At 45.0% G+C, this 19550-nt stretch overlaps 1 protein-coding gene across 7 annotated transcripts in view; it reads left to right on the plus strand.

The window, feature by feature from the left end:
• Positions 1–19550, plus strand: part of KAT6B (lysine acetyltransferase 6B) — a 197283-nt gene that overhangs the window by 139765 nt on the left and 37968 nt on the right. For all 7 annotated transcript variants that reach the window (XM_054035324.1, XM_054035330.1, XM_054035331.1 and 4 more), the window contains one exon: positions 5343–5436. In XM_054035324.1, coding sequence (XP_053891299.1) covers positions 5343–5436 — 94 coding nt within the window. The remainder of the gene's footprint in view (positions 1–5342; positions 5437–19550) is intronic.

The raw sequence follows: 19550 nt of genomic DNA on the forward strand, positions 1-19550 counted from the left end.
AAATTTTAGAGTTTACAAGTCTACTCAGTCCTGTTTCTTGTTCAGCCAATTGCTAAGACAAAGAAGTTTGTTTACATTTAGGAGAGATAATGCTGGCAGCTTCTTATTTACAGTGTCACCTGAAAGTGAGAACAGGTGTTTGCATGGCACTTTTGTAGCCGGCATTGCAAGGCATTTACGTGCCAGTTTTGTTAAACATTTGTATGCCCCTTTGTGCTTTGGCCACCATTCCAGAGGACATGCTTCCATGCTGATGATGCTCATTTAAAAACAATAAATGCTTTAATTAAATTTGTGACTGAACTCCTTGTGGGAGAATTGTATGTCTCCTGCTCTGTTTTATCCGCATTCTGCCATATATTTCATATTATAGCAGTCTCGGATCATGATCCAGCACATGTTGTTCATTTTAAGAACACTTTCACTGCAGATTTGATAATACACAAAGAAGGTACCAATGTGAGATTTCTAAAGATAGCTACATCACTCAACCCAAGGTTTAAGAATCTGAAGTGTCTTCCAAAATCTGAGAGGGACGGGGTGTGGAGCATGCTTTCAGAAGTCTTAAAAGAGCAACACTCCGATGCGGAAACTGCAGAACCTGAATCACCAAAAAAGAAAATCAACCTTTCTGCCGGTGGCATTTGACTCAGATGATGAAAATGAACATGCGTCGGTGCGTACTGCTTTGGATGGTTATCAAGCAGAACCCGTTATCAACATGGACACATGTCCTCTGGAATGGTGGGTGAAGTATGAAGAGACATATGAATCTCTAGTGCATCTGGCACATAAATATCTTGCAACGCCGGTGTGACAGGTTGGATCACAGCAACCCCCTTGAGACTGCCACCTGATGTACTACCTCTGAGCCTGTTTTCCGTGCTAGCTTGGGACTTCAGTGCCCTGCCTGGTTTGAACCAGACACGCTAGCCTGCTACAAACACAGACCCAGGTCTGAACTACGTCCCCCAAAAGCTGCAGGCTTAACTGAAAACAGCTTAAGAAGTGCTCCTGTCTCCAGCACTCAGATACCCAACTCCCAGTGGGGTCCAAACCCCAAATAAATCCGTTTACCCTGTATAAAGCTTATACAGGGTAAACTCATAAATTGTTCACCCTCTATAACACTGATAGAGAGCGATGCACAGCTGTTTGCCCTTCCAGGTATTTATACATACTCTGGGTTAATAAGCAAAAAGTGATTTTATTAAATACAAAAAGTAGGATTTAAGTGGTTCCAAGTAATAACAGACAGAACAAAGTGAATTACCAAGCAAAATAAAATAAAACATGCAAGGCTAAGCCTAATACAGTGAAAAAGTGATTACAGATAAAAACTCACCCTCAGAGATGTTTCAATAAGCTTCTATCACAGACTGGACGCCTTCCTAGTCTGGGCCCAATCTTTTCCCCTGATATACTCCTTGTTCCAGCTCAGGTGGTAGCTAGGGGATTTCTCATGTCCGCAGCCCCTTTTGTTCTGTTCCACCCACTTATATATCTTCTGCAAAAGGCGGGAATGCTTTGTCCCTCTCTGGGTTCCCACCCCTCCTTAAACAACAAGGAGTCTGGTAGCACCTTAAAGACTAACAGATTTATTTGGGCATAAGCTTTCGTGGGTAAAAACCTCACTTCTTCAGATGCACTCTATGCATCTGAAGAAGTGAGGTTTTTACCCACGAAAGCTTATGCCCAAATAAATCTGTTAGTCTTTAAGGTGCCACCAGACTCCTTGTTGTTTTTGTAGATACAGACTAACATGGCTACCCCCTGATACTTGACACCCCTCCTTCTAAATGGAAAAGTAGCAGGTTTAAAGATGGATTCCAGTTCAGGTGACATGCTCATGTCACTGTAAGACTTCATTACCCACTTGCCAGCACACAGGTATACAGGAAGATTTACAAGTAAACAGCCATCTACAATCAATTGTCCTAGTTGATGAGCGCCATCAAGATTCTAAACCACCATTAATGACCCACACTTTGCATAACTACAATAGCACCTCAGAGTTATATTTCATATTTCTAGTTTCAGATACAAGAATGATACATTTATACAAATAGGATGACCACACTCAGTAGATTATAAGCTTTGTAAGGATACCTTACAAGAGACCTTTTGCATGAAGCATATTCTAGTTACGTTATATTCACACTCATTCGCATATTTTCATAAAATCATATAGAGTGCAATGTCACAGCCAGCTATAACAGTGCCATGCAGATGCCTGTTCTCACTTTCAGGTGATATTGTAAACAAGAAGCGGGCAGCATTATGTCCTGCAAATGTAAAGAAACTTGTTTGTCTGAACAAGAAGTAGGACTGAGTGGGCTTCTAGACTCTAAAGTTTGACATAGAATGCAGTTTTTTTGTACATAATTCTACATTTGTAAGTTCAACTTTCATGCTAAAGAGATTGCACTACAGTATTTGTATTTGGTGAATTGAAAAATACTGTTTCTTTTGTTTTTTACAATGCAAATATTTGTAATGAATAAATATAAAGGGAGCACTGTACACTTTGTATTCTGTGTTTTAATTGAAATCAATATATTTGAAAATGTAGAAAATATCCAAAACTATTTAAATAAATGGTATTCTATTATTGTTTAACAGTGCAATTAATTGCGATTAATTTTTTTTCGCTTGACAGCCCTAGTATTCAGTTAAATCTGTTTTTACTGGTTATCTGGTGATTTATAATTGTTCAATTTGACATGACATCTTTTTCTATATAATTCACTTAGTTACAGATTCTGCATAGGTATACTATGCCTGATTTTCAAAAGTTTTAGATGTACAAAATGTGCACAATTTACATGTGTATTTACAGATGTATTTTGGTAAAACTTGCTATTTACACATATAACAAATGACCATTTCTGTTCAACTTCAGTCACTTGTGTGCATAAATACCTGAACTTTTTTTGCAGTTTTTAATTGCACATTAAACTTTTGAAAATCAAGCCCTAAATTACTAATTTTCATAGTGGATGTCTTTATGACTTGTGGTGATACTTTGAATTTTAAAACAACAATTCCAATTATTGCTAAGAGGGAATTTCTCTATATTGCCTTGACAGAGGCTATAGTAAAATTAATTGCAAGGTAAAAGTAGAATTTCCTGGAATAGGGAGAACCTATATTTGTTTCTGTCAACTGTCAAGTCAGAGGTTTGGTACCAGTGGCTTCCAGACTAACATGTCATACAATTATTTTTATCTTTGGAAGTTAGGTGATTTTTCTCATTTTCCTTCAGATTGCTCTTAATAACAAAAAAGATCTGAAAGAAATTTTTTTTTAAAGAGATCTGTTGAAAGTGATAAAGTTGGAGTAGCAGCATAGTCTACTGAGGTGTTTTTGGACTGATACATTTGTCGTCAAATTTAAGGCTTGAAGAGAATCTAAGGCTTGGTCTGCACCTAAAACGTAGGTAGACCTAGCTACATTGCTCAGGGCAAAATTGAAAAATTTCATGTCCTGTGCAATGCAGTTAAGCCTACCTAAGCCCCACTGTAGATACCACTAGGTTGACAGAAGTCTTTGACTTAGTTACCACGTCTCAAGGGGGATGGATTTACGACAGTGATGGAAGAATACCACTGTAGTGTTTTTATTGTAGACATTCCCTAAGTAACAGCGAGATTGACGGACATAATTTGCACTGCCTCAGACCCTAGAATTTCATATGCCTTTGATCTATTTCCTTGTAGGCCAATTCATCGATCATAGTTTAGATGATTCTAAGTATGTAGATTAAAGATAAAATAGTACCACCACTTCTGAGATTGGCACATACCTTCTAGTACATTCATTGTCTGAGGTATCATTCCTAAACTTTACTAGGTATAAGGACTTGCAGGAGATGCATTAGCATTCAGAATGAAGACTGGAATTTTTAACCCCCCCCCCCCCAAATTGTTTTGGCCCTCTTCTTCTCAACAGCTCACCCAGCCTCTTATCTTTGTCATGTGCCTGGCACCAGTTCAGGAAAGCACTGAAACATGTACTAGAATCCCATTTACTTCAGTAGGACTTAGCACATGCTGGAGTGCTCTCCTGAATTGGGGCCCTTTCTTTTCAGTCTTCTGTAGCTAGTATTCTTTTGTGGGCAAAAATTCCCCTGAATCCTTTGCAGTGGGCACAGTAATATTTCAAAGTACATATTATGGCAGTCAGTTCAAGGGGTTTGGGACCATACTGGAGACTAAGCAGTACTGTCAGTATAAATCTGCACAGGAGCTGGGATACTTTTATGAAATGTGGCAAAGAGGCAATCAAATTTCATAAGTGAAGGAGTGTGATTTGAGACTGGCCTATTGCCACTTGTGACGGTGACAATTCCCATATTATTCTGGCATCTCCTTACATGTTAGCCTGAGTAGCTGCCTATCAAGTCTATGCTTGCTGCAGCTTTCTGTTGAATATGTCACCCTGGATTTGAGTGGTCTGATTTAGGTCTTTGATGCTGTTAGTTTTATTTTAAAAAGTTACTTATATTTAATTGCATTACTCCTAAAGACAGGAAGAGGCCTGTCTCAGGACTGTTCTTGACTGGATTTTGACATTTTTTGGATACTACAGCTAAAACAATACTGCCCCTACATTGCATCCAAATTTTAAAAAACAAAAATCCTTCAGACTATATTACAAGGGTTGCTTCCTATTTTAGTTTCTGTCTGCTTTCCCCTTTGTCTTAAGCAGTCAGTGTAATCTTTGCCTCTGTTATGTTCATAGTCATGTGATTTCGTCTTGTCTGAAATGCTGAGATCTGATGGCCCAAGCATTTTTTCTTCACTTTGTAATCAGAGGAGAATGCATTTGTCTGTGGGGAAAAAAAATTATCACTTCAGTTACACAATTGTACTAGCATTAAAGGTATTTGCTAAAAGGTAGAAGATGAAATGTGGGTGAAAGGCAGTAAGTTATTTAACCTGGCAATTGCTACAAACCTAACTTGCTCTCTTTGGTGAGTGTGTGTGTATATTATTTCCCCCTGTATATACCTGACAGAATAATCAATGTCACATGAAAAGATTTCCCCCCGCCCCCCATTCTACACTTAACCTTCATTACAGTGTTTATGCAAGTCCTTGGGATTTTGTTTAATTTCTATGGTGCTGATTTTTTAAATAGTAAAAAGAAATATTTTAGAGGGTGCCTTTGATACTTTCCCCCCTTATAATTAATGAATACCTTAGAATTATTCTGCTTTGGTATTGACCAGATACGTCTTTTCACCTTTCTGGAATATTTTACAAGGACAGTGGCAGGTGCAGCGAATTGCCCACTTCAGCAGTGCTTTGACATACTTGATCTGTTTCTCCTTCCCTCAGGAAAAGCTTTGCCAGCAGAAGTACAATGTCTCCTGCATAATGATCATGCCCCAATATCAAAGGCAAGGATTTGGAAGGTTTCTCATTGATTTCAGTAAGTGAAGTGCTTTATTTACATTCATGATCCACAGAGCTGATGGTTGTTATGGGAAACAGTAACATATAAAACTTTATTTAACCTGCTTTGTTGTTTTTATCAATAGATAATGGGATTTCTATTTATATTTACATAGGGCAGAAAAGCTCCCTGAAGTGAAAAACTTACTGCTGCTCTGTTGTTGTACTCTAGGAAATTGAGAATAGATCTCTCTGCAGTAATATTAGCTCACAAAGCTATTACACTGAATGAATGTCTAAATTACATTCCATTTTGCGCTGCTCATTAGTACAAAAAGAGGCAATTATTTGTGATTAAAGCTGAAGGTGTTAGTCCAAGGCATTCTCTACTTTCTATTTTTTTTAACTTGTAATATATTTTTAGCGGAACAATTCTTATGAAAAGAACATATTATTTCAATTTTTCTTAAAAAAAAAAAAAAAAAAAAAAACACAACAAGCTGGGGAGAGGGAAAGAGGAATTTCATTACCTACCTTCTCTAGTGACAATTCTGCTCTTTGTAGCAAATATATAAACTGGCATTCATGGTTGTATCCTTGCTTGCTGCTTTATTATGCAAATCTGTGCATCTAACCTGTTTGAAAAACCTTAGGATAATTTGTTTAAACGTACCTCTGTATCACCCCAAACTCCTCAATTTGAAATCACAATAAAATTCAAAACAAAATTCCGTAGGTAAATGTTTCAGTTAAATGCCTTCTGTGCTTTTGAATCTGACTTTGTAATGTCATTTAGGGAGAGGATAGAGAAGCTGGGTTAGCATATGTGGGGAAATGGGAAATTGAGATTTCACTATGATTTTAAAGCATTGTAAGAGTATATGGCACCATAGGCAGTTAAGATAATAGGTAGAGCCCCATGTTTTTAGCAAATGCTCACTCAAATTTGGAGAGGCGGGTGGGCCAAAATTGAGTGGCAACGCAACCCTGTGTGCCGCAACGCCCAGAGTTGGGAGCTGGGATCAGCCCTGCAGAAGAGCTGCCGCTGCAATGTGAGTGTAGGGCTGATTCATTCTGCAGCACCCTCCTCCTTCCCCCAGAACCTCCCACCCTAGGGGCAGGACCCAACCCCCTCTTACAATGGGCTTCTCATGAGAAAACAAACTTCCCAAAAAATAAAACGAAGAATTTATAAATAAAAAAATTCATAGGGTTCTAATAATATGATTCCTGCCTCAAAGGGGGCATGCAAGTGGATTAACATGCAAATAAAACACATTATGGTATAACAGCAGGACTAAGACAATAGCTTATGACTATAGAGTTTTGATACTCTCAGTCTTGCAACATTCTACGCAGCATGACCACACTGCTTTTAAAAAACATTAGGATTAATAAAAATACTATGTCTATAGTGCCTTTCATCCAATAGCTTTACAAACAATTAAGCTTCACAACACCCCAGTGAGATAGATACGGATCACTTCATCCACCATTGAAAGTCAGCCACCAGTGGAGTGGAACACAACAGCTGTCTAACTGTGCGGTTAGATTACACCACATTTTAGGGCAGGAAGTGAAGAATACCATATACTATTAGAACAGCAGGGGGAATTTAAGAGGGTAGTTACTTGAGTTTGAATTTGGCCCAGGCATGAGGATTAACATCTCTCCTCTGATGAAAAGGGATGTTGAACTTTTAATGACCACAGGTGGTCAGAACCTCAGTTTTGTGCCTTATCTGAAAGACCACACATACAGTAAAACGCCTACATCCTCAAATAACACCATGCTAGATTTTTGATTTAGTACTGATGCAAAAGGCAGAGTGACCCCTACTGAATTGCCAACACGACTTCAAAACTTAGGTGTTCTTGGCACTTTCTTAGGTGAGCCTGGACATGGCCCAGCCTTGCTTAGCTTGGTGAGATCTAGCTGGATCACAGCACAAGGGAGTGTTGTCTCATTTAATTTAGTCCAAAAGGGAGTGACAGGCACAGGAACTCAATGTACTATATATCTTATTGGATCTCTCTTCCACCCACCTCCTCCCCCATCCTTTTTACTTTCCTGCATTTGTTAATCTGAAGGTACTAGTGGGGCTTTGGAGGTAGCCCTGCTGAAGTTTGTGATCCAATTCTCTTGAGCCTGCAGTACATCAGAGCCCTGGAATTGTCCTCATTCTCAGAGATGATTTAGGACAGTGGTTCCCAAACTTGTTCCGCCGCTTGTGCCGGTTTGTTTACCTGCCGCGTCCGCAGGTTCGGCCGATCGTGGCTCCCAGTGGCCGCGGTTCACTGCTCCAGGCCAATGGGAGCTGCTGGAAGCGGCGCAGGCTGAGGGACATACTGGCCACTGCTTCCAGCAGCTCCCATTGGCCTGGAGCAGCAAACCGCGGCCACTGGGAGCCACGATCGGCCGAACCTGCGGACGCGGCAGGTAAACAAACCGGCCTGGCCTGCAAGGGGCTTTCCCTGCACAAGCGGCGGAACAAGTTTGGGAACCACTGATTTAGGGTATGACTTCACTACAGAAATAGCCCAGGCTCTTACCCTGGTGTTGCCCTTATCCCTCATCTTCCCCCGTCCACACACACAACCCTCTCACCTGAGTTAGGTGGTAACTTCTACCCAGGTGAACAAGCACAGTTCGGCATCTGGTTTAGCGCTGAGGTTCCACTTTCACTCAGGTTGGTAACCATCACCCACTTTCCAGTGAGGTTGCAGGCTAAATCGCTCTAGTGCCTTCCCACAATTGTCATCTCTCTCCATTTCCAGTTCTGCTTACTTGCCACATATTCTGGGAATAAGGGTTTTAATTATCACATGCTCAGAGGAGAAACATACTGTTTCACAACTAGCCAGAGTGGAATGGCCCAATTAACATTCTGCTGAGTAGAGTAAAATTAACCCCCACCTTCCTGGCCTATCAGCAAAAAATGACAGTCAAAGTTTAGAATACTAAAAGAAGCACTTACCTGAAACATTGGTCTGCAGAATGTTTCATTCTGATGTGATTTTTGCAAAGTGGTTGTAAGTTTGTCATAGTGATTCATACTAAAAAGTCTTAATTTACCACATTGTCACACTGTAGTGTTTCCCGCTACTTGAAACAGGAAATAATTGTTGTATCTCAGTTTTTGTGAAGTGATAATTGATATCTGTTGATTTCATAAAGACAACCAGCAGAGTTTGTAGCCCAAAATAATCAAAATCGAGCTCACTGAATCATGCTGTTGAGAAACAGCTGCACCGCTTTGCAGTTTAGAGACATATCAGATACTTATCTCAAAACAATGAGCAGATTACTGCTTACAAATAGCAGAAGTGCCTCTTTTTCATGGCTCATGATTATCATTTTATAAAAATTAACATTGCACATATAACTTTCTGTTTATATTTGCCCAAGCTTCTGTTGAGGTGACCCTTTTTTTTCATTAAACTTTTGAAGGAGAAAGTCAATCACTGGACTACTTTCATTTTTGTAGCACTTTCTATAATTGGTTGATTGCATCCTATTAGTTTTTTTTTTTTAAATACATGATAATCATGTATAGTTTGAATTGTGCAGCATCTGATGTCCTTTTTACTTAGGCTGTGTCTACACTGCTTCACAGTTCCGACTACAGGGGCATAACTAGCAGGGCACTCCTAAGGGCTGTGCTGTAACTCCCCCATGTAGACGCTAGAAGTGCGAAGTAAAAGGTTCCTAGTTCCCAGTAATGTAGTCATGTTTGAAGAGGACTTCATTAACATGCATTAGGAACCTTTTGATTTGCACCCACAGCACCCACCCGGGTGAGTTAGAGCATATCACTTTGGTGCACACTGCTAGTCACACTTCTTTTGTCCAAACTGCAGGGTGGTATAGCCAAGCCCTTAGATTTCGTGGAGCAAGTTTGTCTTTAGAGAAAGATCAGGTTGATTTTTGGCATGTGACCCCAAGGGAAAATCTTAGGTTTTTACTACAAAAATAAATAACAAAATTATATAAAGGATCGATATTTATCTTTTTACTGTCTGTCCCTTTCTTCTCGACATCTGTTAACGTACAGCTGGCTATGTGTAAGTAACCTATTTGTATGGCTATTCCATGTTTTATTTTTCAGTTAGATTACCTGGAATAAACTGCTTCTGGAGTGAGGGAGAGGAGCTGAAATTACTATTGTTTCTAAACCTGATTAGACCTATTAGTATAATACTATGTTCAAGCTCCTTGGTTCCCACAGACAAAAAGAATACTGTGAATTCTTTTGAGTGAAAAAGTATGTTTTGAAGAAGAGCAGACCAAATTATGAAGGAAGAAGTTTGTATATTAAGACAATTAAATGGCATGGATGAAAATTGATTATGCCTTCAGCCAACGTCTCTTTTCACATGTCTTACTGAATGTGACAACTAAGTTCAATGCAAATGTTCTATAACACCACATTATGCACTTTGTCCATTCTGTTTTTTGAAAATCTGGTAAGATGTATATTTATAGAATAATGGTCTGTTTCTTGACTGCAGTGGTTTTGGTGGGGCCCAGGAAATGCAATATCCAGTTCGAAATTATTTGTTGAGATTGAAGAACTGCTCATATATAAACCCAGATTTGGTTTGACTTTCTTTAATTCGCTTACTCTAAAATTAACTTGACTTATATTCTAAAAGTAAGAGTTGGACAATGTTATTAGCTATGAAGAAGATTCAGGTGACTGTTTATTGCACCCAGTATACTTTACTAAATATTCCTATACTACATTATATTACGTGTGTTAGTTTCCACACCGTGTATTTTCACTTGTATTTGGAATAACTCTAACAACATTACTCATTATTCCAACTTGTGCCATTAGAAAAATACCAGTTTACAAATACAGTATTGTTACTCGTTGTCAGATGCTATTTTGTCTTGGGAAAACCAATGACCAAAATTTTCAAAATAGGGTAGTTAGAGTTAGGCATTGAAATCCAAATTTAGAAAACTAATTTTTCAGAGGTGATGATCATGTTAACTCCCCATGATTTCTTTGAAAGCTGTTGGTGCTCAGTACTTATAAAAACCGGGCAACTTTTATTTAGGTGCCTAACTTTAAACACCAGTGTTTAAAATTTGGCCCAATAAATATTGATTTTTGTGTCAACGTAGCTGTTGATTTTGTCCCTGGATTGTGAGGGTGTCCTATTCTATTGGGGTAGTGTGATTTGTCTCTTTAGATCACATTGTGTGTTCTAGAGAATTGGAAGAGGTGTGTTGGTGTAGTAGTAGTGAAGGCAGGTTAATTTGGTAGCTTTAAGCAGTTCCTGAAAGAAAGAGCAAATCCTGAATATGCCTGGGCAGGAGCTTCCTTCTTCCTTTCTAGCTTTAATTTGGTAGCTTTAAGCAGTTCCTGAAAGAAAGAGCAAATCCTGAATATGCCTGGGCAGGAGCTTCCTTCTTCCTTTCTAATATATATATATATATACTACCTGCCTTCACTTACTTACATATATGAGAAAGAAAGACGCTCCTGTCAAATAGACATTGAGGACTTGTTTTTTTTGCTTGTTTGTTTTTTAAGCCTATAAAAGCGAAATTTGTGTGTGTACACACATGCTCCTTCAAGTTGGAGGGATGGTTATAGAGGTTTGCACCTCCACAATGGTATAAGTGGGGTGATGGTAAATTAAGCTCTTGCACCAAGCCATCACATAAGCCAAAGGCATTATTTAACTCATGTGCTTCTAACAGTCTTTCTGATTCCTGTATGAATTAGAGTGTTCAGTGAGACTTTCTAGTCCTATACCCTTTCTGTTGGCTGGTCCCTGGTCATTTTCATTTCTGCTTTTCTAATCAGGTTGCGCTTCCTGCACCATATGCATTCTTTTCAATGTTCCTGTTATGATATAACTTTTGACACCTTAGAGACTAACAAATTTATTTGAGCATAAGCTTTCGTGGGCTACATCCCACTTCTTCAGATGCATAGAATGGAACAGACTCCAAGGAGTCCTGTTCATGCTCTCTGTATGTGTGTGTATATATATCTCCTCAATATATGTTTCATTCTATGCATCCGAAGAAGTGGGATGTAGCCCACGAAAGCTTATGCTCAAATAAATTTATTAGTCTCTAAGGTGCCACAAGTACTCCTGTTCTTTTTGCAGATACAGACTAACATGGCTGCTACTCTGAAACCTGTTATGATATAGTTATGTTCTGCAACCATACCACTTCTGCTGCAAAACCATGCTGCACAGTGGTTAGTCGATATTCGGGGCCTGACCAGGTTGTCTCTATTAGGAGGAGAAATGGGCGATGCAAATCAAGTATTTCTTTTGTGCAGTCCTGTTTATATATGAAGAATGTACACAAAGACATGTTTCCCTGAATCTGCTAGAAACGAACAGCAGGCAGTTTCCTTGCTTGGAGATCCAAGTCTGCCTTTCCAGCAAGTATTGTGCCCATTAGAAGTTCTGTATCTTGGCATCCTCCCAGGGCTACACTCATCACTGCTTCTCTCAGTTTCTCCTGGCTTTCTGCAGCTTCCTGCTTTTTTCATACATAGACACACATAGCTGCAACCATTCAGTCCACAAGCCCTCTGTGTTTTACAACTGGTCCCAGGAAAATTCATCATGTGGCTTAGCTTGTGATCAGCCTTGCCATGCAGCCCATTGCATTGGGTTATTGCTTCATATTATTTCCAGATATCACTACATAAAAGTGCATTTAATTGTTCCTCCCCATCTATCCTGAAAAAGGTGCTTTACACACCCATCAGTTTTAACAAGGCAATTGTGTGTAGATCAGACCACTTGATGGCAGCCAATAACACCTTCCAGCAGAACAAGAAATTAAGCAGGACTTGACTGAGTCAGTAACTGAATGGGAGACCTCCAGATAAAATCCCAGCTGGTTCATGAGGTGATAATGGTTTAGTAGGTGGTATTCTTCTGACTGAGTTAGAACTGAACCTTGTTCCACAATGCTGTGATGCTATTGATGAGACTTAGAGCAGATGCTCTGTTTATGTACATTACAAATCCCATGCCATTTCCTGCACAATCTGGTTAAATTTTAACTTGATTTATTATTTGATTGCCTAAAAACAAAAAAAACACAATTTTTCAGCTGATTACATTGAACTTGCTTCAAAGTGTTGTACAATGGTGTCTACTGTTAAACTATTACAAGGGTTGGGGATAAAAAACAGTTACTCATCTTTTGTAACTGTTGTTCTTGGAGATGTGTTGCTCGTATCCATTCCAATTAGGTGTGCGCGCCGCATGCACGGCCGTCGGAAAGTTTTCCCTTAGCAGCATCCATCGGGTCGGCAGTGGAGCCCCCTAGAGTGGCGCCTCCATGGCGCTCAATATATGACCCTGCCAACCCGGCGCCCCCTCAGTACTTTCTTTCCGGCTACTCTGACAGAGGGGAAGGGGGTTGGGTTCGGAATGGATATGAGCAACGCATCTTGAAGAACAACAGTTACAAAAGGCAAGTAAGGGTTTTTTCTTCTTTGAGTGATTGCTCATATCGATTCCAATTAGATGACTCCCAAGCCTTACCTAGGCGGTGGGGTCAGAGTGAAAGAGTACAGATTGTAGCACTCCTTTACCGAAAGCTGCGTTGTCTTTGGCATGACGGATGATGGGTAGTGCCATGTGAAGGCATGGACCGAGTCGCTGCCCTGCATGTGTCTTGGATAGGAACCTAGGCCAGGAATGCTGCTGACGAGGCCTGGGCCCTAGTGGAGTGTGCGGTGAGAGCTGGGGTCACCATCTGCTCATAGCAAGTGCAAATGCAGGACGTGATCCAGGGGGATTTCTCTGAGAGGAGACCGGGAGGCCTTTCATCCGGTCTGCCACCACAACGAAAAGCTGGGTCGATTTTCTGAAAGGCTTAGTGCATTCAGTGTAGAAAGCCAGGGCTCTGCGGACATCAAGGGAATGCAGCCACTGTTCCCAGGGACCAGCATGAGGTTTCGGGTAAAAGATGGGCAGGAAAATGTCCTGGCTGGTTTGAAAGTTCGACTCCACCTTGGGGAGGAAGGCCGGGTGCGGTCTGAGTTGCACCTTATCCCTGTGGAAGACAGTGTAAGGCAGCTCCGAGGTGAGGGCCTTCAACTTTGAGACGCGTCTCACAGACGTAATGGAAAACGGTCTTCCAGGAAAGATACAGGAGGAGGCAAGTAGGCCAGCGGTTCGAACGGGGACCCCATGAGCCTCAAAAGGACCAGGTTAAGATCCCAGGCAGGGATAGGCTGGCAGACCTGCGGGTATAGAATGTCTAAGCCTTTGAGAAAGCGACCAACCATAGGGTTGGTGAAGACAGCGGACAGACACGCCCAGGTGGAAGGCCGAGATGGCAGCAAGGTGAACCCCTATGGAAGACGCCGCCAGGCCTTGCTGTTTCAGGTGCAGGAGATACTCCAAAATGAGGGGTACCGGCAGCTGGAGAGGGAGAGTGCAGCGCTGGTCACACCAACATGAAAATCTCTTCCACTTCGCCAGATACGTGGCTCTAGTGGAGGGCTTCCTGCTGCCTAGCAGGACCTGTCTTACTGGTCCGAACACAGAAGCTCCTTGGGGTTCAGCCATGCAGCTTCCAAGCCGTGAGGGAGGGACCAGAGGTCAGGATGGCAGAGGCGACTATGGTCCTGAGTGATTAGGTCAGGGAGGAGAGGCACTGTGACCAGTACGTCCACTGACAGCTCCAGCAGCCTGATGTTCCAGTGCTGGCGAGGCCATGCTGGAGCTATCAGAATCACCTTTGCCCCTCCCTGTGGATTTTGAGCAGGACTTTGTGCATGAGAGGGAATGGAGGAAAGGCGTAGGGCAAGCGACCTGTCCAGGGTAGCAGGAATGCATCTGTGAAGGAACCCGGGCTGCAACCCTGGAAGAAGCAGAACGCTGGGCACTTCCTGTTGCTTCGGGTGGCAAACAGCTCGACCTGGGGAAACCCCCACCTTTGGAAGATGTGGTGCACGACATCCAGCCGGAGAGACCACTGTGCAAATGGAAGGACCTGCTGAGGTTGTCTTCCAGTATGTTCTGGATCCCTGGAAGAAAGGACGTGACCAGGTGAATGGAGTGGGCTATGCAGAAAACTCCCACAGTCGAATGGCTTCTTGGCAGAGGGGGGAGGAATGGGCTCCCCCTTGCTTGTTGATGTAAAACATGGCTATTGTATTGTCCATTAGAACTGCTACACAGTGACCTTGCAGTTGGGCCTGGAAGGTTTGGCAAGCAAGGCACACTGCCATCAGCTCCCAGATGTGGATATGGAGGAAGAGCTCGGACTTAGACCACAGGCCCTGAGTCTGAAGGGTTCCCAGATCTGCGCCCCACCCCAGAGCTGACGCGTCTATGACTAGGGACAAGGAAGGCTGGGGGCAGTGGAAGAGGACTCCCCCGCACACCACTCGGGGTTGAGCCACCAGTGGAGAGAGGCGAGGCCCTGCCCCAGTACAGTGACCACTGAATTTAAGTTGTTGTGCCCCGGGCGGTAGACCGAGGTGAGCCATGCTTGCAACGGCCTGAGTCGGAGCCTGGTGTGCCGGGTCACGTATGTGCACGAAGCCAAGTGGCCGAGGAGACTCATGCACCGTCATGCTGTCAAGGTCGGGAATTGCTGAAGGCCTTGAATGATGTCCACGATAGCCCGGAAGCAGGAGTGTGGTAGGAGGGCCCGCGCCTGAATGGAGTCCAGCAGTGCCCCGATGAATTCTATCCCCTGGGTCGATTCTAGGGTCGATTTCTCCACGTTGAGGAGGAGACCCAGCCGTCGAACGTACGCCTGACCAGGTGGAGTTAGGACTGCACCTGGTCTCTGGTGCGGCCCCGAAGTAACCAGTCACTGAGATGGGATACACTTGGTCCTGCCATCGATGGAGGAAGGCAGCCACGACTGACATACACTTGGGGGGCTGTTGAAAGGCCGAATGGAAGGGCTGTAAATTGGTAATGTTTGCGGTTAACCACAAAGCGCAGGAAGCGCCTGTGCACCAGATGAATTGCTATGTGGAAGCACGTGTCCTTCATGTTGAGGGCGGCATACCAGTCTCCAGGATCCAAGGAAGGGATAATGGTGCCAAGGGAGACCATGCGGAACTTCAACTTTACCATGAATTTGTTGAGCCCGTGCAGGTCCAGAATGGGCCGGAGGCCCCCTTTGGCCTTGGGGATTAGGAAATATCAAGAGTAGAACCCCTTGCCCCTTAGGTCCCATGGAACCTCCTCTACTGCCCTTATGGCGAGGAGCGCCTGAACCTCCTGAATAAGAAGTTGCTCGTGAGAGGGGTCCCTGAAGAGGGACGGGGAAGCGGGGTGGAAGGATGGGTAGGAGCAGAATTGGAGAGAGTATCCCGCTTCCACCGTGCGAAGGACCCAGCGGTCTTAGGTTATTTGGGACCATGCACAGTGGAAGTGGGATAAACGATTCAAAAAGGGCGGGGAAGGATCCGGGGTTTAGTCTGTACGCCGTCCTCGAGCGTCCCTTCAAAAGACCTGCTTGGAACCCAACAATGGTTTGGTCAGGCCCTGGCCTTGTCCAGATGGGGTTGGAGAGCTTCCTTCTGCCATTCCGCCCCTGCCACCTGTAAAAGTCCTGCCTCAGCCAAGGAGGGTGGGAGCGCTGTTGCGGCTGCTGGGGCTTGAAGTGTCTCCACTGGGTTGCTGGGGTATGCATACCCAGGGACTTCATGGTTGCCCTTGAGTCCTTAAGGCTATGCAGCCTAGAGTCAGTCTGCTCCGCTAACAGGCCCTCCCCGTCAAAGCGCAGATCCTGGAGTGTCTGCTGAACCTCAAGAGGCAGGCCAGAGGCTTGCAACCAAGAGGTGCGCCTCATGGCAATCCCAGAGGACAAGGTACGCATGGTTGAGTCTGCAGCATCCAGTGATGCATGCAAAAAGGTCCATGCCAGCGTCTTGCCACCATCAATAAGGGCCCCAAACTCCTCCCTGGACTCAGGTGGCACAAGCTCCTTGAACTTCAGCATGGAGTTCCAGGAGTTAAAGTTGTAGTGGCTCAGGAGTGCCTGCTGATCAGCAATCTGAGCTGGAGCGCACACCCCCCCCCCCCCCCGCACCCCTCCCCGTGGAGTATACCTTGCGGCCAAACAAGTCCAGCTGCTTGGCATCCTTAGACTTGGGCACTGGGGCCTGCTGCCCATGCCTCTCCTTCTCATTCACGGCTGCAACCACCAGCGAGCAGGGCTGCGGGTATGTGAATAGGTAGTCGTACCCCTTCGAGGGTGCAAAGTATTTGCGTTCGATCCCTTTGGCCACTGGGGTCTGCCAGATGGTTTTGGCATAGGCCTGAATGGTCTTGATGAGGGGCAGGGCCACCCTCAACAGACCTTCTGGGGCCAAATGTCCACCACCAAATGTCCCTTCCTCGGCCTGCAGACCCAAGTTGCGCGCCACCCTGTGCAGGAGGTCTTGGTGGGCGCAGATGTTTAGTGGGGGCGACCTGGAGAAGGAGGTGCCTGTCACGGCCTTGTCAGGGGAGGACGACGAAGAGGCCAAGATGGGGAGAGGGTCATCTCGACCTCCCTGTTCCACAGGGGCTTGATGCCCTGCGTCGCTGACCATAGGTCCAGGCTCTGGGTCCCGAGCTGGGGAAGGGGCACGACGTCTCCTCCTCACCTTGCGGAGTCGGCTGATTGGCCGAGGCTTCTGGCACCCTTGTTTCAGAGGTGGCCGACTGGGAAGCTCCAGACTGTGCACCCTGGGCCTGGTGGTACTCCCACAGGGTCCAGAATGGCCACTTGATGGGCCCCTGACCATGTGGCGGTCCTGGTCCTGTCCCCACATCAGGGCAGCTACTGTCTGACTGGTGGCAGTCCCGAGCCGAAAACCGCGACCCCGTCTCCAAACCCGAGGAATGAGATCGGGATTGCAAGGCCCAGGGCGATGCCAAGCAGATCTGTGCCGACAAGCCAAGGAGGCACTGGGGAGCGGTGCCGGGACCTGGATCGGTACTGTGGCCGGGAACTGCGCAGAGACGGTGATCGGCGCCGGGACCTGCTCCGTGAAAGCGACCAGTGAGTGGAGCAGCGCCACAACCAGTAGTGCTGACATGATCCAGAATGGTGCCGCGAGTATGACCGGCGCCGCGATGGGGAGCAGTACCAGGACTCCAAGTGGTGCTGGGACCTCGAGTGGTGCCGAGCTTGCCCAATGTAGCTAACGGTGCCGACAGATGGATCAACACTGGCTTGCCTCGAGACAGTGCCATCCACAGAGGCCCGGAGACTTGATGTGGAGCAGGGCAGACCTGGTGCCATCACGGCAATGAGATCCCTCACAGCTGCAAAGGTGTCTGGGGTGAACAGCAGCTGAACTTCCACAATGCTGCGGGGCGGGGAGTTCAATGGCACTGGACTCAATGGCTCCCCCAGCAGGGCCAAAGTCAACAGTGCCGTGTCCACAACCTTCGCCCCTGGGCGCTTCTCCCCTGGACGTGCCACAGAGGCTGGCTTCAGGTGTGTGGGGGTCTCTGTGAAGGAGAGACACCTTTCTCTGACTTCCAGTGCCGCTTCAGTGCTGGGGAGTGGGAGCGGTGCCGGGTCAATATTGCCGGATCCGGTGCCGAGGAGCGGTGGTGCTGTGGGTCCCGGCCAGAGTCCATCCGCAGTGCCATTTCCACCATGGCCGCCGGGGCGCTGCGCACCGAAGAGCCTGGTGCCGGGTCCTGCCACGCTGAAGGAGGCTGGGGTCTAAGGAGCTGTTTCAGGCGAAAGTCCTGCTCCTTCTTAGTCTGAGGATGAAATCTCTTGCAGATCCTGCACTTGTCGACTTGGTGAGCTTCCCCCAGACCCTTCAGACAAGAGTTGTGAGGGTTTCCCATTGGCATGGCTTGGAGCAGGCCTTGCAGGGCTTAAATCCCGGGGAGTTGGGCATGAGAGCCCCGAAGAAAGACAGATGGGGTGGAGGGTAAACCCCCTCAACCCAACTGCCACTAACTACAACAAAACCAAAAGAAACTGTCAACAAAAATCAGAACAGCTACTATCTAAATAAAGCTAGGGAAATGTGGAGAACTTGCTGAGCAAGAGGCCACAGTTCCAATGACCATCACAGGCAGTAAGAAGGAACTGACGGTCAGCTGGGTCATATATTGAGTGCCATGGAGGCGCCGCTCCACTGCCAGCCCGACAGATGCTGCTAGGTGAAACTTTCTGACGGCCGTCCACACGGCGCGCCTATACCTAATTGGAATCAATATGAGCAATCACTCGAAGAAGAACAGATTCTCCCCTCCTCCCTGGCTATCAAACCAAAAGCAGCACAGGGCCTTCTAGGTCCAGCCACTCACCTGAGATCCTAGGGTGGATCCAGAGGAGTCTGTTGTAGAACAAATTATGGTCCATGCTACAGGCAGCCAGCTCCATGGCTTCCAGGCAGTATACGATGACATCATCATCATGTGACCTCAGCTGGTGGGATGGGGTGGGCAGTCCTATGCATGAGCTGAGCATTTTGTGCCTAGTGGTTAATCAAATCCTGGGCAGCAAGCTGGCTGTAGCTCTCTAGGTTAAGCAGAAGTGGACTAGGGGCCAGGCAGATATTTTTGGAAGTTCTGTTTTTGTGGAACTCATTCCAACCTTCTCTACGCTAGAGAATTTTGCATTGCAAGTATCTTGCATCCATGCATGAGTGTTTGCAATAGTGCACTAGCAGTGCTAGCACCATTGTGATTACATATGCTTTGGGCCCAACACCACCGCCTTTGTATCCTGCATCGGGTCATCCTATGCCATTGCAGTCCTGGTGTAGACTGAAAAAGCTGGCACTACAGCTGCTCTTTCCCATACGGTCCCACATCCTTTTAGCAGCCTATACCTATATTGTGCAAAGCTTCCTGCCCTCCTGTTTATTTGCTTGGCTTGAGCTACTGCAGCTTCTGTAATTTCTATGCAACATTTTGTAAGGTGCAGTGCTGGAATCTCCAGGTTTTTCTTATATCCATCTATAGAGAATATGGTGCAGTACTGATACAATTTAATATTGTAGAATTCATGCTATTTTATGTTTGGAAAAATGCTGATCTGTTTTGGCTCATTTTGCTGAATCAAAATATTGTTTAAAACCTTTGTGTGTGGGCTGCAGTTCCCACAATCCTCTGGTTCAGAGAGAGGAACTTCTTCTAAAGGTGAATTTTGAAACAAGTTTGGTTGATT

Source organism: Malaclemys terrapin, chromosome 7, assembly GCF_027887155.1.
Source record: "Malaclemys terrapin pileata isolate rMalTer1 chromosome 7, rMalTer1.hap1, whole genome shotgun sequence".
Lineage (NCBI taxonomy): Eukaryota > Metazoa > Chordata > Testudines > Emydidae > Malaclemys > Malaclemys terrapin.